Raw genomic sequence first — 25,271 nt, 5'->3', positions numbered from 1 at the left:
TATTCCTTCCTTCATACTGTTGGTAAGAACAGTCACAAGCCACTGCCCAGATTCAAGGAGAGGGAACATAGATACCTACCTCCCAGTGGAGGACTCCCAGTCACATTGTAAGAATGTATGGGAGGATGTGTATAGGTCTTTTCAGAAAGTATTTATTGAAAATTCAAGAAACATTATACATAGGACAATGATGCTTCAGTCCCCTTCAAAGTAGGCACCTTGGGACCTCACACAGTTTTCCCCATCACCATCAGGTACCCATATTTTCCTGAATCTCTTTGAGGGTCTGAAATCTCTTCCTTTCAAAAGTGATTTTAGTTTTAGGAAAAAAGCCAAAAGTCACAGGGCACCAAATCTGGGCTGTAGTGGGGCTAAGTCACCTAGGTGATTGGATGTTTCCAAAAAAACTGTACATTGTTATGGTGAAGCTGCCAATCACCAGTTTCCCATAGCTGCAGCCTTCTGAGTGGAGGAATATTCAAGTTTAATGCAAATTTGATGGAAATTTGTTGCTCTGCTTGCTTGGTCATTTTGAATGCAACAGCTACATGTTATACATGCTCACTCAACAGCATCTACTGCCCCCACTGACTAGTACAGTGAAGTCATCATTGTTCATGCATGTATATTTCAGTCCACTCTCCTTGATTGCTAGGTTACATTGATGTGCAAACTCTTCTCATTATATTAAATGGTTGGACTTTTTTCTGGGAGACCTGATGGTATATTGGTACAGCTGTCTTTGGAAACTACAAATTATTCTGTGAGATAGATCAAGCAGATTACTTTAATAATGGAGATTTTAAAGTACTACTGTAGTAGCAGGTGTCTTAGATCTCTCCCACTAGACTGGGAAGATTTATAAACATTCCACATTATTACTGAGGTATGTAAAAGATGTATAAGGTATCAAATTAGGATGTTATAAGACCAATGGGATGATCAGTATTTTGGAGGATTATGCTAGCAATACTTGAACTTTTTTTACTTTGGAAAATGCCATTGTATTTGAATCTTCCTGGCTAGTCTAGAAGGCTGACACACTATAGTGGTGGGCCAAATCTAGCCAGGCCTGTTTTTATAAATAAAGTTTTATTGAAACACAGACATCCATTCATTTATTATTGTCTATGGCTGCTTTTGTGCTACAATAGCTGAGTTGAGTGGTTACAACAGAAACCGGGTAGCCACCAAAGTCTTACTTAATTATTATCTAGCCCATTATATAAAATTTGTGGACCTTTGGTCTAGAAGATCAGCCAACTGTAATCATACAATCCGAAATTCTCCCTACTTGAAGCTGTGGTTTTCACTGGTTCCTTTGTTCAACACACATGAGAACTAGCACAGTGCCACAAATACAGAGAAACAACTTAATTGTTGCTTCAGGAGTTCACATGTTGAGGAATTCTAGGATTGTCTGCAAATACAGTGTTGTGAGTGATGCTATTTTACAGCTATGCACAAATTTCTTTCTGAGGGAAAAAGTAGAATGGGATTGGAGAAGTAATTGGAGGTATGACTATCAGTGACCATTTTAAGCCACTGAGTCAGGAAGAGATTTGAGAGCTCTGTAAGAGACAGAATTATAAAAACTTGTTAACTGATTGGTTGTAAGAATGGTGAAAAGTATACAGCCCAGAATGACTGACCTGGGCAACATTGTGGTCAGGGAAAACAATCCATATTTTAGCTAAGCTGAGTGATAACACATTATTGAGAATACATACAAAGATACTGAATACATTGGGAAGGAATAAATTTAAGGGGAGAAGATATGTTTCGTCGCTGGTGATGTGAATTTGCAATGCCTTACGCAATATCTAAATGAGACATCTGGTAGGCTGTTGGCTTTGGAAGCTTGACATTCAAGAAAAAGACTTGGGAGTTTTCAGTAAATTGGTATTTGAAGCCATGGAAAATGCATTTGTCTATGAAAGTATGTAAAGCAGAGAGAGAATCAAAAATAGAAATGGTAAACAATAACATTTAATAAATGCATAGAAGAGGAATGGGAAGGAGGACAAGCCCATGGAAGGGGAAGCTGGAGGAGAACAGCTTGAATGCCTTTGCATTTGGTGATTTTTGGCAAGTTCAGTCGAGTGGTGGGATCAGAAACCAGACTAGAGTAACAATTTAGAAATGGTGGAATGTGGGGAGAACAGTTAGAATCTTGGGCCTGAATACGCTAAAAAATACGCAGAAGAATATGTTGAAATTAAGTCCCTGTAAAGACAGTGGAAGCTAGAATTCACAGCACAGGTAGAGGGATTGAGCTTAGACAGATGAAGGGATGCCACATTGACTAGGATGTGAGAGAAGAATGGGTGAGGGAAGAGGACTAATATTTTTGAAAGCCTGCTTTTGCCAGTCACTCTGATTAATTACATAAGTCATTTCATTTAGTCTTTCCTGCAGTCTGTTTTATGTAGGAAGTATTGCTCCGTGCTTTATTAGTGTGAAAATTAATGCTTAGGGAGGTTAACTTGCCCATTGTCACACATCTTGTAAGTGCTGGGGCTGGTACCTAAACCCCAAAGTCTTATTTCTGATGTGCTCCTGCCCTCCTTCACTCTGTCCTCTTCCCCATTCTTCCCCTGCTGCCTGTGAATAAAGGTAAGTCTGTGGGGTGTGGCAGACACCTCAGAGTCTGGGTTACTCCACAGACCCATGTAAACAAGGTAAGTTTTTTTAATGTAATGGAGATTTGTTTTTCTCCTAAGTAAATGTCCTTTTTAAAAACTATTGACTGTTTAATAAAAGATACCATATGTAACATACATATCTAAAAGATAATATATCTTTTTAATCCATATTTTAGCTAAGCTGAAAGATGAAGCATTATTAAGAAAAAATTGGTGGGTGGGGAGGGGACCAAAGACTCATATAAGGTTATACAGTAACATCTCCAGTGTGATGGATTCAGACAACCCTGGTTTCTCCATTTTTAGAAGCTTTATAATATAAATATGGAATTAAGTTTTATTTCTATCTTTTTTTTTTTATTCAGGTGTCTGCCTTCGGGGCAGAGTTTTCATCAGAGGCTTGCAGAGAGTTAGGCTTCTCCAGCAACTTACTCTGCAGCTCCTGTGATCTTCTTGGACAGTTCAACCTGCTTCAGCTGGATCCTGACTGTAGAGGATGCTGTCAGGAAGAAGCACAATTTGAAACCAAAAAGGTGGTGTTTTCTATTATCTATTTCATTAGATATTTTGGTTGAGATAAGGTAAAATAGTAAATTGCTTAATCAGCTTAAATATAAAGAAGTCTTCAGTTGTACCTTATGTAATTTTAGAAACTCAGAATGACTTCTTGCTTGATCCATTAGATCAAAGCAAACAGGAAGGCAAAGTACAGTTGCGTACCAGGACCCCGTGTCTGTGTGTCTCCAGCAGAAAGGGAGCAGAATTACCACAGCGTGCTTGGACCCTAAAGCTCCCCAATCTTTCTAAATATAGGCACATGAAGTCAAAGAACAATTAGATGCTTTCATTCGTTTGTAATAAGAACCCAGTTTTATAATGAAATTTGGGATGAAAATAAAGCACTCATTACCTGGCACAAAATTGTAGGTAATAAATTCTAACTTTTAATCTGGTTAACAAAGAATATGGTCTGTTAATTTACACATATTACTAATACTTCCAGGCCCCTAACCTCACCTTTAACACATGAAAACAGCCAAGGGTAGGTAGTTGTAATATTTAATAAAATCTGCTGTTTTGACCTGCTGTTGAAATTAATAGTAAGCATGCTTTTTTTCCCTCTCTCTTTTATTGACCAGTTACTTAAAATATCCTAACTACTTCTGGCTGGCATAGGTCAGCACATTGAGCAGGGGCTGGGAACCAAAGGGTCGATGGTTGGATGCGCAGTCAGGGCACGTGCCTGGTTGCAGGCCAGGTCCCAGTGGGGGACCATGTGAGAGGCCACCACACACTGGTGTTTCTCTCTCTCTCTAAAAAATAAATAAATAAAACCTAAAAAAAAATCCTAACTACTTACAAAAATCAACCAAGTATTGTTTCTATTTTTCAAGTGTCCCAAGTCTTTGCAGTGGAAAATAGAACCACTTATAAACTAAACATTACAATTAAGCTACATCCAGTTTAATAACTACACACTTTCTTTCCAACTATTTTGCAACGTGCAGGTTCACAGTAAGAATGCATGCATATGCATGCATATACACATTTTACATGGGAATGGTTCTTGATAAGTACACATATAAAAGAACCTAACATGGTAGGATTGTGCCCTAAAAGCCATACAGCCAGATGTGCCACCATATAGAAACAGGTGTAGATGTGTAAACTGTACCTAGCACTCCAGTTATCCAAGATGGCATCCTCATGAGGGATGGCCAGTTTAATGTTTCCAAATAAGACATTAATTCTGACCTCTGGCCAAGATGGAGGCATAGGTAGACACACTGTGCCTCCTTGAATAACCAAAATAAGGACAACAATTCAGAAACAAAGTAACAACCAAAAATGAAAGAAAATAGAACTATATGGAAGTCTGACAACCAAGGAGTTAAAATAGACACATTCATCCAGACCAGTAGGCGGGCAGCTGAGTGGAAAGGAGCCATTGCGCAAGGCACCCCAGGCGCGCAAGGAGGCACCGGGAAGACCCTGGGCACCCAGGCAGCGGCTGGCAGACCCCGGGCGGGGGGTGACAACAGGCAGACCCAGGGAGGCAGCAGTTGAGAAGTGGGGCATGGTGCGCAAGGCAGTCGGCTAACTAGGCAGTGGTCCTACATTCGAGTGCAGATAACTGGGGAGCAAGATAGATTGCACAACTCAGGGTCCTAACACTGGGGAAATAAAGCCTCAAAACACCAATGGAAAACACTTGTGAGGGTTGAAGCGCAGGGAGGGACTCCCACCCTCACAGGAAAGTTCATTGGAGAAACCCACAGGGTCCTAGAACGCACACAAGCCCACCCACATGGGAATTAGCACCAGAAAGGCCCAGTTCGCTTGGGGGAAGCAGTGGAAAGGACTGAGGTGCAACAGAGAGCAGAGCAAAATGCCATTTTTTTTCTGTCTCGGACCATGCCCCCACATACAGCACCACAACCCAGCAACTAGGGTTGCCCTGCCCTGGTGAACACCTAAGGCTCCACCCCTCATACATAATAGGTGTGGATAGACCAAAACATTATGGCTCAAGCAGAAAACAGCTCAAAATCCCAGAGCCAGTACTTCTAAGCAACAAAGAGATAGCTAACCTATCAGTCGCACAGTTCAAAACACTGGTGATCAGGATGCTCACAGAACTAGTTGATTTTAGTCACAAATTAGACGAACAAATGAAGGTTAAACTAAGTGAAATGAAGGGAAATGCACAGGAAACCAAGAGTGATGGAAAGAAAACTGGGACTCAAATCAATGGAGTGGACCAGAAGGAAAAAAGAAACATTCAACCAGAACAAAATGAAGAAACAAAAATTCAAAAAAATGAGGAGAGGCTTAGGAACCTCCAGGACATCTTTAACTGCTCCAACATCTGAATTATAGGGGTACCAGAGGGGAAGAGGAAGAGCAACAAGTGGAAAACTTATTTGAACAAATAATAAAGGAGAACTTCTCCAATCTGGCAAAGGAAATAGGTTTCCAGGAAGTCCAGGAAGCTCAGAGAGTCCCACAGAAGTTGGACCCAAGAAGGAACATGCCAAGGCACATCATAATTACATTAGCCAAGATTAAAATGAAGGAGAGAATCCTAGAAGCAGCAAGAGATACGGGGACAGTCACCTACAAAGGAATTCCCATCAGACTGTCAGCTGATTTCTCAAAAGAGACCTTGCGGGCAAGAAGGGGCTGGAAAGAAGTATTCCAAGTCATGAAATCCAAAGACCTACATCCAAGATTGATCTATCCAGCAAAACTTTCATTTAGAATGGAAGGACAGATAAAGTGCTTCTCAGATAAGGTCAAGTTCAAGGAGTTCATGATCACCAAGCCCTTATTATATGAAATGTTAAAGGGACTTATCTAAGAAAAAGAAGATAAAAAACATGTATACTAAAAGGACAGCAAACTCACAATTACTAACAACCACACCTAAAATAAAAACAAATTAAGGAAACAACTAAAACAGGAACAGAACCACAGAAATGGAGTTCACATGTCGGGTTAGCAATGGGGGAGGTACAGAGAATAAGTATCATAGATGGCAGGCAGAAAATAGGGGGAGGGCAAGAATAGGATGGGAAAGGTAAAAGCTAAAGAACTTAACACACATGAACAAGAACTAAAGGGGGAGAATATGGGTGAGAGGGTGTGCAGAGTGGAGGGGAATGAAGGGGGGAAATGGGACAACTAATAACAATCAATGAAAAAAGACATTAATTCTTACTCTACTAAATCATTAGTTCAACAGCCTTATTCATTGAAAAAACACTGAACTTAAAATATTTCTCAATACATGAATAAATTTCCTTAATTGTTAAATCTTTTATTAAAGCTCTTAGATTCCTTTTAAATTGTAGTCTGAAAAGATCATTATTATTCCAATAAAACTAAATTAATAAGATCTCTGTGTTTGGGGTGGTGAAAAAATGGTAGTATCTATTAATGTTTCCTTTCAAAATTCTTTCACTTGCACATACTGAGGTGTTGACATACATTTGAGGTGTTAAGGTGTATATGCTTTCAGACAGTAATTGTATCTTATTATTAGATAATAAAAAGTTTACTTCTAACACTGAGTACAGTTTTATAGTTCTTAAAGAGAAACAAACAAGCTTTTAAAAATGTTAGCATTCGACCATAATTTAATACTTGATTTCTTGGTTGTGAACCTGAAATTTTCAAGTCTTCCATGTTTTTCATTATCTTTATGTATGCCAATAATATAGTTTAATATTTAGAATAGTTCCACACATATAAGTTAGTCTTTTTGCCTGTAAATGAAATCTAAACAAGTTTACATAGGATTTACCTAGTGTAGGAGACCCTTCCCTGTCCCCCCCTTTTTTGTTTCTTTGTTTTGGGGTGGAATAAATTGCTGAAGGAATCTGTATAAGTCATTTTCTCATCTCTAAAGTGTTATTCTGTGATCTTCCATTGTCTGTATACTACTTAACCAGAAATTATTATTTCCTGAGACACAAAACTTCAAAGGTTGAATAACAAGGGTTGTTTTATAATAAACAATTTTTATCATACAATATCTTTGGTAATTAAAACTCAGTTGAGAGGTTCTACCCTTTGACTGAAATCAAATGTACCTAAACTGGAAACTAAGTGTATATAAAAGCTGTTTTTACTTATAGTCCTTTCTCAGTAATTCTTTATAACATATCAGTTTTATGGTATAATTTTAGTGGAACCAAACTTGGATCACGCACTTTTCAAATAATTATATTCCTGTTCAGTTTTCATTATCAGGTGAACTGTGTTTGTATCTGAAACCTTTCAGTAGTTACAGCTCAGCAGTAACAGTTGACAGTAGTCTGCCAGTAATACATGCCTAGTTACAAGCTGGAATTATTATTGTATCTGAGTACAAGTCAGCCTGTATCCTTACATACCTTTTATGCTCAATCCATTTATTTTTCTTTACTCCTAGCCACTAATCTTTTTTTTTTAGCTCTTCAAATAATTTCATTAATTACAAAGGGAAATAGTAAATTCATGATAAAGAAGGATACATAACTGGTGGGTCAATATTAGTATCACCGGTAATAATTCACATGAACATCATCATTCCCCTATCTATGCACTGGCAAGGGCAAGCACAATGTTACGTTTTTCCCAAAAAATATATAAGCTCAATATCATGATTAAAAAACATCAGTGAGACCCAAATTGAGGGGCATTCTACAAAGTAACTGACCAATAAGTACTCTTACGTCTGAGGGTAATAAAACACAAGAAAAGCAGAGGTACTGTCACAGATTAGAAGAGTCTAAACAGCCCTGGCTGGTGTGCCTCAGTAGTTGAGTGCACCCAGTGAACCAAAGGGTCAGTGGTTTGACACCCATTCGGGGCACAAGCGTGGGTTGCAGGCCAGGTCCCCAGTCGGTGGCACGTGAGAGGCACCCACACACTAATGTTCTTCCTCCCTCCTTCCCTTGACCTCTCTAAAAATAAATAAAATCTTTAAAAAAAAATTTTTATAAAAGAAGAGTCTAAACAGGCAACAACTAAATCCCATGTAGGATCCTGTTTTGGATGTTGGATGGGACCCTGGAACAGGACAGCAGTACAGGAAATGGTAAAATGCAAGTAAAGACTGCAGTAGAGGTGATAGGATTACCCCAGTATAATTTCCTGGTTTTGCTAATTGTTCAGCCACTAATCTCTAAATGCTTCTCATTAAGCATTTGTTAGCACACTGTTGTTCAAAATTGATGAGTGGTTTTCTTTAATGAGCCTGGTGGAACCAAACAGCAAAAACACTTAGAATATTACTGGAAATATAGAAGTATGACATGTACAAGCCTCCACGTAGATGCAAACCACATTTAAGTGTAGACTGTGTGGGTACATTCTGGGTCACTGGTGCGTGATCATAGGTAACAGTATATACAGTATATTTTTCTGTCTCAACTCTGGCTTAAATCATAATTTTGAAATCATTGTTTAATTTAGTCCTAATTTAATAAAAAATAAAGATCTGCAGTATATAGACTAATTATCTTACATCAAAACATTAAAAATACTTAAGTATGGCCATGTGTGTATAAATCATTGTGAATACAAATTCTTTAAAAGAAACAATTGCAGGTTGTGTACAGGAATGTTTTAGCAATTTATGTACAATAAGGAAATGTTATCAGAAAATTCTTTTGGTTCTTGCTTATTGCATGCTTTATAGGTCTGTCCGGGGATGAGGCTAATCATTTTTAGGAATGCTTACTCATTTAACAGGCTGAATTTACTTTGATAGCCAGACGCATAAAAGTTGCTTTAAAAGGAAAAAAGACTTATTCACAATAGAAGCAGAAAATGTATTTGAAATTCCTCATAATTGTTCAAATAGATATTTTATTATTATTTTTATTTGGTCTTGTTTTCCACCCCATTTTGATTGTGAAGGACCTGCTAAGCATCACAAATATTGGCTAGATTGAGAATAGCTACTTTTGCTCACAGCTATGTAACTAAGTACAGTTTACAAACATTGTTAAGGATTTTGGCTTAATTGTGAAGAGCTTATTTGTATTTTGAAGAAAAAACAAACTAATGAGGAAAAAATATTTAAATCTTGGTGCTATTTTTATACCGCTAATATTACTAAGTAGTATAAGCGATTTCAGCTTTAAATATTAGAATCTTATGGTGGAAGGAAAGGGACCATTCTTTTTTTTTCACTACTGACTCAATTTTTCCTTGTGGTAGGAAAACTTAGTAACCAATTATTAGCTAGGATTATGGAAAAATAAAAGAACCATTAGCTGCTGCAATCGCTATGTGGACTGTCGCACTGGGGAGCAGAGGGAGGTGAAGCAGTTCTCGGGTAAAGAGCAGGTTAGGTACTAGGTAAGTGGCCCCATAAATATGTTATATTTTTCTCCTTAATTACAAGAGTAAACCATGTCCACTTGACCTGTTTTTAAAGATTTAGCTCAAGAGTCTTCTCTTCTAGGAAGTCTTTCCTAATTCCCTTCCCCCATGCATTCACCATCACTACCAATCCCAAATTACTGTGTTAGCTATACCTCTGTATCCCCAAAGCAATTGAAGATATATTAACTTGTATTTACCTCCACTACAGTGTGCCTGTTGTTTTCTTTTTCTCCCACTATATGATGCTCTTGAAGTCTAGGACTTTATTGTTTCTGAATCTCCAGCCTTTGCCGTAAAATATTTCATAAGTACTTGTCCTGGAATAAGGCTGTTTTTACAAAGAAGAGATAGAAAAGGTGATTTTTTTAATGTTGAAAATATACTTGAACTCTGTAGATGTTTGTTAAATACCTTTTTTATTTCATTTATGTGTCCTAAATATAAAAAGAAAAATTGCCTCCATGTTGGCAGTTTTCCATTAGTAAGACTTTGGTTACAACTGTTTCTCAAACTATAAATCTAGATCTCTCATTGCTCTGTTTTTCTTATAAGGATATTATAAGCATTCTAAATCTATCCTAAAAAAAGATAAATTATTTAGCACAAATTATTTAGTAATTCCATTCTGACCACTAACCTTAATAGATCTTTTTTCAAAATGCATGTGACCATCAGATTCAAAAGTTTCCTAGGATTTTCCTGAAGATAAGCATAAATCAAATTTTTTTTTGTTAAGAGGTTTTTAACTTCTATTTTTTAAGATTTGTACGATTAAATGCAGTATTTCAGTTAATAGGTTATTTTTCTCATCTTGTTATCTTTCCAGTTCTGTGAATTGAAACTTGGTTATGACAGCTAGGTGGTTTTTTCCCCTGTCTCATTCATTTAAAGTTTTCATATCTTAATAAGAATGATTTCAGCTTCTTTCAGACATTATAGAACTTTTTTATTTCTCCTTAATTTTATGACCCTATTTCCTTAGCTAGTACCTGTTCTTCAGATGTTGGTTCTCCAAGATCCTTATAATCTCACTGCTTTCTTTTGTCTTCTTTAGAAATATTTTTATTTAATTGGTTTTTAGTACTTCCTATTCTTTTGCATTTACACCTACTATATCTCAGAATTGCCGGGGTGAAGGTTTGGCTAGTTACCAAACTAGATCACCTAGTGAGAGAAAAGAATCCACTTAGCTGAATTACTCATCTAGCAATTAGCAAGTTACTTCAACGGCATTTACTGTTCATTCAGTCCGGATTGTGACAGGAGGAAGTCTAGAGTAAGGGTTTAGAGCACAGGCTCTGGAAGCAAACTGTCTAGGTTCAGATCTTCTGCTACTCAGCTGATGATCTTGGGCAAATTACTTGATGACTTGGTACCTATTTATTCATTTATAAATTGGGGATAATACTAGTTACTGTCTCACAGGGTATTTATAAGAATTAAATGAGTTAATATATGTACAGCTTAGAAAAGTTCCTGGCATTATAATAAGTACTAGGTAAATACTTGGGGCTGGTGGTGATGACATTAGTAATAGTTGTAATATCTGATTTTGGATAAAAAAGTAAAACAAATTTTGGAGAATTTAGACAATAGCATAATAATGATTGCTATTGGCAAAGTAGGGTAAAAGAAGATAGACAAGAGTTATGCCATGAACTATTAGATTTGCCTGTGATAAAAATTTGGAACAAAATCGTCTGGTACTCCATCTTGAAGCTCCTGGATCAGTTGAATCAAGAAGAAATATGATAACAAAATTAGTAATATGAAAATTTTACTGCTTGCAACTATTTGTTTATGTGGAACTTAATATAGAAATAAATTATGTCAAACATAATTTACATTACCAATTTTGAGTCCTGCTGATTGACATAATAATAAGGAAAATACTGCAAATTTGAACTTTTAAAATTACACCATTTTGATCATTTTAAAATGTGTTACATAAAATTGCATGTGAGGAGAGAAGGTTTTGCTACTAACATTTTTCAAAACCATTTACAAAGTGAGTTCAGTTTTCTTCGGACAAAACTATTCCAAAAATTGCATGAAACCTATGTTCCAAAGTCTTTAAAATAAAATGTATTGCTGGGTTTTGGGCTTTTTCAAATGGCAGATCAGGTGGAAGCCATGATATTCTTTGAAACCAGAAATAACATAACTGAAAGCAAATTAAACTATGTTTATAATATAAAAGTAATCACTGAAAAAAGCAAGCTATTAAACGAATCACTAATTCTAATTTTCTTACTAACATTCATTCCTCTGCCTCTTATATTTTTAATCCAGTACTAGATAACAGATTTTGAACATTTAAGAAAATTTGTAAGAGAAAAACTTAAAAGTAGTTCTTTTAAAAAAACTCTATGGATTGAGAAGCAATTTCCTTTATCTGATTTGGGAACATCTTGGTCTCATTCATACAATACTAGTAGAAGCCTAGGCTGCAGGTAGAAGCCTAGGCTGCAGATCACCAAGCTACTCGTTCTGGAAAATAGCTCAATCAGTAGTTCAGGTATTTGATGTAGGGTCGCGTTTTTATTTCCCTTAAAAATCTACTTTTTGAATGATACCAAAACAAAATAAATGTATTTATCCTTAATAATTATTATAATTCACTGGATTTTAATAAATGGACCAAAGTATGTAGTGCAGAAGATAATTTTAAGAATACAGTTAGATCCCCTCCACTTCTCACTCCATTCATTACCTACTTGGAGTTGGGCTAATGTTAATTGGCTGGTTTTATATAGCAGCATTCCTATTTTCTACATGTATAATATTCTGCCTTCATATTTACCTGTACTCCAAGCAAGCCAGAGAGAGTCTACAGAGGCAATAGTAACATGTATAGTTCAGTGAGTTTATCCCTTTCTCTTCTAAGACTTCTTGAAAGAGTTGAATTTTCTAGTTTGGATCTCACCAAACTAGATCACCTGGTGAGAGAAATTGTGATTTCTAGCCAGCAAATTCCAGGATTTTCAGTTTTATTGTGATCATTGCACTGTCTCACCTATTAGTATTTCTTTTACCTTGGTTATGTGCTGAAGCATTTTATTTGTTAAGCATGAATCCTCACAATAACTCTATAACATAAATACTGTATAATTCCTGTTTAACAGAAGAGGAAACTAGGGTATAATCTGCCCAAAGTTACCTAGCAACTGGGTGCCACAGCTTGGCTTCATCTGAACTGTTTGACTGCAAAGGACCCCAAGTCTTTAAACCTCTATTCTATTTTTGCCTCTCATCTTGAAAATGTGGATAGTAATACCTACATCACAGAGTTACTATAGGAAAATGAATGAGTTAAATGTAAAACACCATTTGGCTTTCTGAAGGCCCCTTTAGATTTATAGTTAACAATTCTATTAACACAATTCCATCACTACTTTCTATTTAAAATTATCAAACCTTTATTCCTCAGTTTACCAGATTTTAATGGCTCCCATAACTTGGTGTTTTTCAAGAATATATTAACAATATTTGGCTTTAAGGCCTAACCAACCAAACATCTTAAATAAGTCATGTAATGTTTAAGTCTGGTAAAAGAATCAAACTATTTAGTTACTTTCCGTTTACTTGGAAATTCTGTAGCTAATTTCAGGGTAATTTAGAAGTCATCTTAAATAGCTGAATTATTCAGGACAGTGGCAAATATTAAGCTTTAGCCCATCAGAAATAGAATGCCACTGATGTGTGAAACATAGGAGGATGAAGTGGAGGTTAAGCTAACTATGTGTGAAATTGTAGCCACTAAAGAAATTTCACAGATGCTTAAAATAGCTGAACTTTGTTGTACTGTTTGTAGCTTTAATACATGAATCGATTTCTTCAAAGGAAACTAAATGTGTCTTCAACAAATTATTCTTATCATAATATAAAAACATTGACAATGAAGCTTTTTTTAAAAGATCTAAATAAGCCTTGGCAACAGTTCAGATTCTGTGTAAAAATCACTAAGGCTCCTGAGTCGCAACAATACTAAATAATGGCACAGATACTAACTTAATAATAATAGTCACTAGCATTCATTAAGTTCTTATTATATGAAGGTGCTATTCTAAGCACTTGATTTTTTTAATTATATTTTATTGATTATACTATTACAATTGTCCTGATTTTTCCCCCTTTGCCCCCCTCCACCCAGGACCCCCACTCCCTCAGGCAGTGCCCACACCATTGTTCATGTCCATGGGTCATGCATATAGGTTCTTTGGCTACTCCATTCTCTATACTGTACTTTACAGCCCCAAGGCTGTTCTGTAACTACCTATTTGTACTTCTTATTCTTTTAATCCCCCACCCATTCTTCCACATCCCCCTCCCATCTCTTTATCTTTAACCTTTGACATTTTAATTATGACATGTCCTAGACTGGGCCTCTTTGGATCCATCTTGCTTGGGACTCTGTGCTTCCTGGACTTGCATGTCTATTTCCTTCAGCAAGTTAGAGAAGTTTTCTTTCATTATTCTTTTAAATAGATTTCCAATTTCTTGCTCTTTCTCTTCTCCTTCTGGCACCCCTATGATGAGAGTGTTGGATTGCTTAAAGTTGTCCCATAGGCTGCTTACACCATCCTCGTTTTTCTAGATTCTTTTTTCTTCTGGTTGTTCTGATTAGCTGTTTCTTGCTTATGTTCCAAATCACTAATTTGATTCTCAGCTTTATCCATTCTACTATTATTTCTCTGTAAATTGTTCCTTATTTCAATTAGTATAACCTTCATTTCTGACTAGATCTTTTTTATGCCATTGAGGTCCTCACTAAGTTCCTTGAGCATCCTTATAACCAGTGTTTTGAACTCTGCATCTGATGGATTGCTTATCTTTATTTCATCTAGCTCTTTTTCTGGAGTTTTGATCTGTTCTTTCACTTGGGCCATGTTCTGTGTCTCCTCATTTTGTCACTTTCTGTCACATTTGCATATTATATTTAAAAAGGACATAAGCTCTTGTAGTAATTAATTATCTTCAGGTTACCTTACAACTACATTTCCTAGACATATCTACCTCAGAGTCAGAATAAATGTTCCATTTATACACTAAATACATCTTGGTATAGGCTCTGAGAATGTGGAAATACAACAATAGTCACTGTCCTTGATCAGTAGGAGAAAGAGACATGGAAATTGAACTAGAATGTAGTTAGCAATATAGTCTATTGAGCTGAAACCTAATATTCAATTACTTAAAGGTAATCACTGAAAGAGTCAAATAAAATGAAAGTTGGAAGGAGGAGGGAATCAATCAATCTCTTAAAGTTGATATATTGGGAACTATAAATATAATCCTGTTATGTTTCTAGAAGTGACCAACAGAACTAAAAGTAAATGGTTGTTAATCATTAGGAAATTGACAAACAGAAGAACTAAAACAGTTGAAAAGTTACTGAGTCGGGGGTGGGAGGCAGAAGAAAAATTTTAGTTATTTTATACACTTCTGTACTGCTTTACTACTACTACTACTTCCGCCCCCCCCCCCCCAAGACACATTGATTTTTTCTTTTCTAAAGGATTCAGTGAGTCTCAGCTGGTGTGGCTCAGTGGATCAAGTGCTGGCCTACAAACCAATTGGTCACTGGTTCAATTCTCAATCTGGGCACATGCCTGGGTTGCAGACCAGGTCCCCACTTGGGGGTGTACAAGAGGCAACCACACATTGTAACCAAAAATACTCATGTTCTATGAAAACACACAGAAGGAAGGGTATAACCATTTTATAGGTCAGATAAATATTACCACCTGCTTATACAGAAGTTGATACCTATGATAAGTTGGGAAAATAATTGGGGGAAGGTCATCTCTGGCACAAGGAAATGTCAATGAAAAGGCAGAGACATGAGAAAGATGGCCATCTAAGGTGTATCAGATAGCTTGGTAATGATGAAAGACAATGACTATTAAGGGGGGGGTGCCTTGCTTGATAAGAAGTTTTAACTCTGCCCTTTAATCAGGGGAGAAAATTAAAGATTTTTAAACAATAGACTGGCATCAGATTTGTAATTGAACAACTTTTGCTGGTGGTATAAACCATAGTTGATAGGGCACAGGGGAGTGCTGTTACCAGGAAAAAAACATATAGCAAGGTGCAGGGACTTAAGCCAACACATTGGTAGTAATAATGGAGAAGGAACAGATCTGAAAAATATTTGTGCAATAAAACCTACAGGATTTACTGACTTAACTGGATTGGAGGGAGTAGGGATAAGAGAGGAGCTTCCTGGTGTTCTTGACACACTGGTCTTCCAAACTCAAGAAAGCTGTAATGAATTTCAGCTAGTTACAAGGTAGCCCCTTAAGGCAATGGTGGATGGGAGAAAGGGCCTCAAGAGAAGGTAACCTTTAATAAACCATACCCTTTAGCAACAAACTGCCTTTTCAGTTTACTTTTTGGAGAAATGTGTTAAAAGTTTTACTTTGGCCCTGACTGGTGTAGCTCAGTGAATTGAGCGTGGGACTGTGAACCAAAAGGTCGGGATTAAATTCCCAGTCAGGGCACGTGCCTGGGTTGCAGTCCAGGTCCCCAGTAGGGGGCGCATGAGAGGCAACCACACATCCATATTTTCCTCCCTCTCTCTCCCCTCCCTTTCCCTCTTTCTAAAAATAAAAAATAAAATCTAAAATAAAAAAGGTTTATTTTGAAGGCCATGAATTTTATCTGGGTACCATAGTGAATTCTAAAACCGATAGTATACTTGTCAAACAGTGGGCAAAAAATAAAAATGTGTAATGGCCTGGGCATTTGTTCTAATTTTAAATGGTTGCTCTAAGGTTTTGAATAATGATATTTAAGCTTTAGGATTATTGTAGGCGTATTTTTGTATCTGTTCTTAAAGTTAAAATATCTTAAGTGATTATTTTCTGTAGGTCAAGAGAAACCATAATTTGTGCCAGCTATGTTTTTTTTGCTGTTTCATATATTTGTAATCTTCCTTAAAGGTGATCATAAATGCCCCCTTTTTATGACAGTTTTTTCAGTAATGGAGTGGTAATAGCAACACTAACGCAAAGAAATGTATTCTTTGGAAAGCAGCTTTTGCTGTCATAAACAGAACTTTCATTCATGTTCCATTGCTGAGGCTATTGAAAGTTTGGATGTTGAACCATATTTTTTCTGGATCTCAGTTTTTCAATTTAACAGGAAATTGGTTGTATTCTTTATACATTTAGGAGCAAAAAGACATTGAATTTTTTATTATCAAGTACTCTATACTAGTTTGCCATTTTCCAAAATATTTTACTTATTACTAAAGGTGTCAGTGGTTTTATTAAAAACTACTTGCTATGACATTCAAGCTTAAACTCATTTTTACTAACATTTGGATAATTTTACATAGTGATGTTTTGTCAAGTTATTTCCTTTCATTGTATATTTTCTAAGTGTCTGTAGAATTAAATGCATTGTTCCCAAGTAGTGACCCTGGATTATTCATACATGTAGCTGAAGTATGCATGGAAGTAAGTCTTTATCTATGAGTTGTATTTGTCTGTAGGTAAAATTCTAATCAAATATTGTTACTGCTTGCTGATGAAATTCTCATTGTTTTTAGGTACAAATTCTCATTGTTTGGGGTACAAATTCTATTCCACTTAATAGTACTGAAAGAAAACTCATTCTTTTTTTCCTCAGATTTCACAGTTGAAGTGTTCTAATTTAGAATGGGGTAATGTCCAAGAAACATTTTTACTTTATTTTATTTTACATTTATTTATTTTTATACATTTTCATTGAGCTTTCTTAGTGGAACAGGGATTATATCTTTACGGAACAATTCCCCCAGTATATCCTTACCGTCTTTGGAGCCTAATCTGAGTTAGGTCAAAGTTACCTTGTTTGTTTTGTAGCTTTCTCAATCTTAAGGCAGAAACTAAAAATACTAAAAGGAATAGCATTTTAATAGTGTGGGAGAATAAGTTTTAAACTTAAGGAGCTCCCTTAGGCATAATAATTCATTGCTTTATATTTTTTCAGAGTTCAGTAGAAAGTACCTAAAAGTGAATACTGTAATCTCAGGATTCTAACATTAGAGAAGTATACTTTCTAGCTTGGTTTGCTAAAATTATAAAACTTAAATGTATTTCCCTAATCATTCATATTTATTCATTGTTCCTATGCAAGAATGCCATCAGAATGTATATGAAAATGTCAGCAGATAAACCATTTACCATATATATATATATATACACACACACACACACACATATATATATATATATATATATGGTTATCTCTTAATTGGTCTTTACTCTCAGAAAACTGATAGTTTTCTCACAAAATTTTGAGGAGATTTCAAATTTGAGACAAAAGTAAATATGAGGGGGGACCCCAAAAATGGGAATTAGCTTCTGGAGGGCAGGCCCCTTGCAGTATAAGCTTCCGCCACTAGGTGAGTGTTCTAGGGACCCATCTGTATCCGTGTACCAGCTGGCATTGTTGTAAGAGGCTACATTCAGCTTCAGTGAATTTTACTTTTGTAAGACACTTCAACACATTTGCCCATTTCATGATGGATGATTTACGAGCATACCTGCCCATACTATGATGAGTGTTTAGCAGTTTTTGGCCAAAAACAGCATGACCCCCCAACCCCACCCTCCCTACTCACCTGATCTCACACCAAGCAAGCTTTTTTTGTTTCATGGGATGAAAAAAGTCCTCAGAGGGAAACCTTTTGCCAACGTGGAAGAGGTGAAACAAAAAAGAGCAGAAGCACTAGCAGACATCAAAATTGACAAGTGCAAAATCTGTTTTAAAGAGTGGAAAAAAATATCTTAATAGGTATATTGAATCAAATGGAGAGTGCTTTGAAGGTGACTGAAGATTAAACATTTAAGAATAAATACACAATTTTTTACAAATAAATTCTGGTTTGTATTTATACAAACCCCCCATATCTGCTGTGAAATCTTGTCAAAGGGTTAGCATTAGATCACAAAAAATTTAGTGCCCTAATTATTTGTCCCTTTTATATTGTAGTTTATTGTTTCTAGCACTCCAGGCATTTTTTAAAATATCAGAAAATATGGAATGATTTGATGAGGAATAATGAATTAAAACTTAAAACTTTAGCACATCACTGAACATATGATTTTGGTTAAAAAAAAAAATTTTCCCTGAGAATTACCTGGCCATATTTTGCTAAAAAACAGCTTTTGCATTACTGAAAAGAGTAAAGTTGATTTTGAGAAATTACACTAGATGCAATTAATGTTTGGAAGAGTGCCTCACATGTGTATTATTTGAATATATCATAATTGTTTTTCATTTAAAATGTCTAAGTAACTTACTACTCAGCTTTCATCATGTTATAGTCATAATCCGTTATTTTTTAATTTCTACATTTTATTTAAGGCCAAACTTTCAGTAGACCTATAAAATAGTTGCTCCCCAGATCTGAATTCTGTTCAGTAGTTAAAATTTTCCTTGTTTCACCTACTGTTAGAGCATTTTCTTCATGTTGCTACCTAATATGCAAGGTGTTCCCAGTTTTTTCTAGTCATTCTATTGAATTTCAGTAATACTGTAGTTTTACCTTTAAATAAAAGTGGAGTTTGAAAATAAGAATGTCTGCAAGCAGTACTTCACAAAGGAAGACAGAATAACACTGCATTTGCCTTGCTTTAGTCAGTCCTTACCTAACTTACCTTTTAACAGTTAATTTGTTGAGTCTGTCAAGCAAAAGCTCTTTCATTATTTTGTAATTTCTTGTCTCATTAATAGTTAACTATAGTCCAAAGTGCTGATTCTGTCTCATCTTTGGCTGTCCATTATAATAATTTGGGTAGCTTTTAAAGTAGTAACAATAATTAAAATCTTATACCTAAATCTCATCCTCAGATATACTAATTTAGTAGGACTGGGGTAGGTTCCAGGGATAAGTGATTTTCAAACTCCAGATAATTCAAGTGTACACTCAAGGTTGAAAACCCTGCTCTAATGTAATTTGAATTCGAAACCTTGAGAAATTTTTGGAGCGGCTATTCTAATTACAGAAGAAAAATGAATGATAGCCCTAAATCCAGAACAGAGAGCTCTGTTAACTATGAAAATGGGTTTCAAACACACAACTTAAACTTAACCAGTAGTATTAAAGCATTATCATAATAGCCATTGTTACTTATTGAGCATCTAAAGAATCTAGGCTTTTTGCATTTTTGTTAACTCCGTATAGCAGCTGGGAGGTAGGGAGTATCTTTTGTTCAGACAGTAAGTAAACTGAAACTCAGAGAGTGACTCATCCAAGGGATATGCTGCTTGTAAATGGCGGAGCCAGAACTGGACTACACACACGTTTGATTTTATAATTTGAGATCTTTTCCCTGAACTGCTAAAAGATAAACTGAGGCATATTAAAATTTTTAATAGTTTAAGCTGAAATCAATTCATACCCAGTGGCATCAGATGGAAGTGGTTAGGAGCACCGCACTGACAGTTAGTGGCCAGACTTTTATACAGAAGATGCAGAAGCAGAGCAAGGAAGTTATTTGATTGGGTACAGCTTAAGTAGTTCCCTGTTTTGGGAAATGCTAGTTGACTGTGGTTGTCTCTAGGTTTTGATTTCTTAACTGTGAAGCATTTAGAGACTTGGGTTTTTAGTCTACTTACATAGGCTGCTATGTCTTACAGCCAACCTAACCTAATGGCCTCCTTGTTTAATTTACAGTACCGTGCTCTGTGTGAAAATTTGATATTTAATTTGACTTAGTTTATTTCAGGGTTTTTTGTTGTCCTATATTTTTGTCTCTCCTTTATTCCCCTCTGCCCTGCACCCCACCATTCAGCAATCCCCCCTTAGTTTGTTTCCATGGGCCATACATCTAAGTTCTTTGTCTTCTCCATTTCCTATACTATTCTTAACCTCCCCGTGTCTGTTTTTTACCCATCAGTTATGCTTCTTATTCCCTGTACCTTTTTCCCTTATTCTCTCTCCCTCCTTCTCCCTGCTGGTAACCCTCCAAGTGATCTTCATTTGTGAGATTATGTTCCTGTTCTAGTTGTTTGCTTAGTTTGTTTTTGTTTTTTAGATTCAGTTGTTGATAGTTGTGAGTTTGTTGTCATTTTACTGTTCATATTTTTTTATCTTCTTTTTATCAGATAAGTCCCTTTAACATTTCATTTATTAGGGCTTGGTGATGATGAACTCCTTTAACTTGACCTTATCTGAGAAGCACTTTATCTGCCTTTCCATTCTAAATGAAAGCTTTGTTGGAAAGAGTCATCTTGGATGTAGGTCCTTACCTTTAAAAAACTTTTTTTTCTGACTGTCATATTTCTTTAGAGCCATGCATATCATCATCAATAAAAATACAGGGTTCCATGGTTAGGCCATACGTACCCTGGGAGCTTTCAGGTCCTGGGTATTAGGAGAGCAGTTTGGACATATACAGTGTAGGAGACATATACTGGGCCGGGCAGAAGTAATGCCTGCTTGAGTGTGGTTGGTAGGGTAGTAATATGGGTGTGATAATTTATAGTTTTAATTTGAACATTTCACCTAAAATGTCGTATGTTATACTTGAGTGTGATATTGTTACATTACAGAATTACATGCCTATGATTTTGTAATAAAAGATTTTGTAATAAAAAAGGGGAGTTATTTGTGCTGGACCCTGTATATTAAGTGCTTAGTGTTGGAAAGTAGAATATTTCTGACGTGGACCCGGTTTACAGATTTGTGCTAGTGGTTATGATGGTGGCAATAAAAGTTAACAAGTGCAACACTTTTTTTAAATTTCAGAAAACGTACATAATTCACAAATGTTCCCTTTTTCAGTGTTATGAATTATCTTGGAATCTAGCTATGGGAAATAGCATACACCATCTTTTGTCTTGCTGTTAATCTGAACTGTTTTGTAGCAACATAGACTTTATGTACAGCAAAGCTATCACCATAAAATAGGTTTGGCTTTTTTCTATGCATGAAAACATCATTGTATGAAATTTTATAACAAGAGGTTGCTCCTGAGGGTAGAGGCGGGGGTGTGTATGAGTCATTACATTCCAACAGTAATTTACCAGGAAAATTTTCTACAATGAGAGGGTAGTACATCACCCCCCCAAATTAACAAAGTATATGAAACCAATAGAATCTACAGTTGATTTATATAAAGTTAAATCTTTATTATACTTAAATATATTTATTTAAATTCAGAAAAAATAGCTAACCACAAAGGTGAAATTTATTTTAAGGAAAATAAGTAAAAATCCCTTATTTTTAAATGAGAGGAAAATTAGTAAATACAGAAATCCTATTGCAAATAAGGTAAGTTTGTTAAAGAGATGAAGTATTAGTAGTTAGATATTTCTACTTCCCACCTAGAAGATACAATTTGAAGTTTAGGAAATCTGGCAATCATATGTAATGTGGAAGTAGGTATGGACTCCAAAGGCGGAAAAACGCAATTTGGGGTATCATTTTTTAATTTTTCTGAAGTTGTCTATGTATTTCCATTTAAATTATTTGGCCTAGTAATATAGAAGCCTAGTGGAATAATGATGTATAGTGCCTAGAGTTAGATTTTCTATACAAACAAGTTTTCTCTAATACATATAGAAAATACAAGCTTGCTATATATATATATATGTGTGTGTGTGTGTGTGTGTGTGTGTGTGTGTGTGTGTGTGTTATATAACTTGCTTCTTTGATTTCTGTTATTTTTGCATAAATGTTTGAGGTTCAGCATTTTTATATGTCAATAATGTTACTTTAAAAGATAGAAATGATAAGGATGAAAGTCAAGGAATTAAAAGTTTTAACCTGTTTTAATTCTTTCATACTTTATGCCCTTGAGAATTCCTGTTATAAATAGCATGTATTTCCTTGTGTGTGAATTTGTGTGATGCCAAAATGCTTCTGATTACTTTCTAAGACATTGAAAATTTAACACAATTTGTAGCTAATTTAAAGTATTTATTAACCATGAAAAACAAATGTTTTCCTAAGAATACTACAAATTCATAAGTAAAATGCTACCTTAGCAACACAAATCTTTTAGAACTTGACTTTGATAATGTTATGCAGCTTCAAGTTACATTTCCTTTTATTTACCCTAGAATGGGACTAAGCACAATCTAGTTTATAAAATGTCAGAGGAACGCGAAATATTTAGAAAGTTATGTGATGAAAAAAATGTTTAATTTCTGTTAAATTAATAATTTCCTGTACTCAGCACACACACATTGAGCAGCTTTGTGTCCAGTTCTGGGAGAACTGTGACATATAAGACATTCCCTGCCCACGGGGAAGTTACAGACTATCTGTAGTACATTAGTACAGGAACAAAATTCTGTGGAAAGTCCCCAGCGGAGAGTAGGAGACCAAGAAAAGTCCTCCTGGAGAAGGTCTGAGCTGCCTGTTCATTAAAGAATGTGTTCCTAACACTTTTCATTAATGAGTTGATATTTTGTGCTGCAGAGAAGTGGTTTCCATGAATGGGTTACAAGGATGCTAGGAGACTGAGTTCTTCAATCTTAGGAAATGGAGACTAACAATCAAACGGAGACTAAGTGAGCAGGGGACCCAGTTACAAGCAGCCGCCTCCGTATGTCCCAGTGCGCCATATGGCTCATGTGTGATGATGTGAAGAATACTGGGAAATAGTGGTGGAGAAGGCCATCATCCACTAGAGATTCCACAGGCTCACAGACTTGCTAATACAAGATAAATCTAATAACCACAATTTAAAATGGCCTTTTTTTAATTTTCTAAATTCCGATAAAATATACATAACATAAAATTCACCATTTTAACCATTTTAAGTGTTCAGTTCAGTGACATTAGATGCATTGATATTGTTGTGCAATGTCACCATCTATCAACAGAACATTTTCATCTTCCCAAACTGAAACTATACTCATTAAACAATAACGCACACACACAGTGCTTCTCTCCCTCAGCCCCTGGCAACCACCATCCTACTTCTCTGAAGTTGACCACTCTAAACACCTCAGAAGTGGAATCATACACGTGGTGTTTATCCTTTTGTCATTGCCTTATTTCACTTAGCTAAATGTCTTAAGGATTCATCCATGTCAGACTATGTGTCATAATTTCCTTCCTTTTTAAAGCTAAATAACATTTTATTGTGTGTATAATACCACATTTTGTTTATCTATACATTTGGGTTGGCTTCAGCTTTTGGCTATTGTGAGTAATAATTGATATGCAAATTATCTGTTTACCTCTGCTTTCAGTGTTTTGGGGTATATAACTAGAAGTAGAATTTCTGGATCATATAATTCTATTTTTAATTTTTTAAGGAAGCACCATTTTATTTTTCATGGTGACTGTACCACTTTACATTCCAGTAGCAGTTCACAAGGGTTCCAGACTCTCCACATCCTCACACCCATTTGATTTCTTTGTTTTTGATAATAACCATCCTAATGAGTGTGAGCAAGTGTTATTTCATTGTGATTTTTATCAACATTCCCCTAATGGTTAATGATGTTGAACATCTTTTCATGAGCTTATTGGTAATATGGTCTAATATTTTCTAAGATATTTGAGAATAAGGAGAGGTGTCCAACCATTTTGAATAAGATTAACCAAATCTTATTCAAAAGCAACTTATTTTATAGAATTAGATCAACCTACTCTTAAATGTTTTACTGCTACAAAGAATTTTAGCAATCCTCAATTTTTAATCTGAAATCCATTTATGGTTCCAGATAGTCTATGAATAGCTGAATTACAGTAGAATTCCATCAGAGTCTCAAAAGCATTTTGGACCCTTAATATCTTAAGAACTATTGATACATCCTAGAATCACCAAAATGTGAAAAGGTCACTATCTCTTGGGTAGGTGAAATTAGGTGATTTTTAAATTTCTACTCTGTGCTTTCCTATATTTTCCCAAGTACCTAAAATAACCATGTGTAGTACATGTGATTTTATGCTATTTTAAAATTTAAAAGGTAAAATTTATCTTTAGCTCTTGGATGTACAATTAAAAAACGAGTCCGAAAGCTAAAAAGAAGTAAAATGGACGTAGCGTGCCCTTATCGCTGCCTGCCTTCCCTTCGAGTCACAGCATTTTCTAGTGACCACGAAAACCGCGGGCAGGCTCCACCACTACAAGAAACATGATGCTTCCCATTGAATCCGTTTCAACTGAATTAATTACAATAAAATATTTGTTGTTGACTTTTTATAATGAGCTTTTACTATAAGGAGAATACAGGTTCTATATCTAGAAAAGCAATATTTACCACTGATTTTTTCAGCTTAAATTTATTAAGAGAAATGTTTACATTAAAATCTTTATAATAAGATTTTTATGGGTTTTCCTATATTTACATACAGTACATACTATGTTTACTTTTTAAAGATGTTGTGTTTTTGTTTTCTTTAAATTTATAACAATAATCACTGAATTTTAGAAGCAACTATACAGAATCTCATGAATACGTACCTGTGTTCAATCTCGCATCCTAAAAAACCGTAGGACATGTTTAAGATTTTTGTGAAGAACTTTCTAGGACATCTTAACCTATGCAAATTCATTGTCAAGTCTCCATATCTCCCTGGATCTTTATGGCTAGATTTAATAGTACTCCAAGTAGGGCTTCAACCATTTAATATCTTCAGGCCTCTGTTTCCTTGTGTGTGGACGGAACCAGATAGTTCTATCCAACTCTAGCATTTGTTTGATGTATGTATGTGCTTAACTGTAATGTTTATGCTGTGAAATTTTAGGTTTCTTTTATAACTATATTTTTAATTTATAAAAGTTTTTTAAA

General features: G+C 35.5%; 1 protein-coding gene across 1 annotated transcript in view; it reads left to right on the top strand.

Annotated features, from left to right (window-relative positions):
• Positions 1-25,271, top strand: part of SELENOF (selenoprotein F) — a 44,138-nt gene that overhangs the window by 6,565 nt on the left and 12,302 nt on the right. Inside the window, exon 2 of the mRNA XM_037136540.2 lies at positions 3,011-3,178. Coding sequence (XP_036992435.1) covers positions 3,011-3,178 — 168 coding nt within the window. The remainder of the gene's footprint in view (positions 1-3,010; positions 3,179-25,271) is intronic.

The sequence above is a fragment of the Artibeus jamaicensis genome, unplaced genomic scaffold, assembly GCF_021234435.1.
Source record: "Artibeus jamaicensis isolate MK-2021 breed Jamaican fruit bat unplaced genomic scaffold, CSHL_Jam_final scaffold_1019, whole genome shotgun sequence".
Taxonomy (NCBI): Eukaryota; Metazoa; Chordata; class Mammalia; order Chiroptera; family Phyllostomidae; genus Artibeus; species Artibeus jamaicensis.
This window is presented reverse-complemented; position numbering and strand designations above follow the sequence as displayed.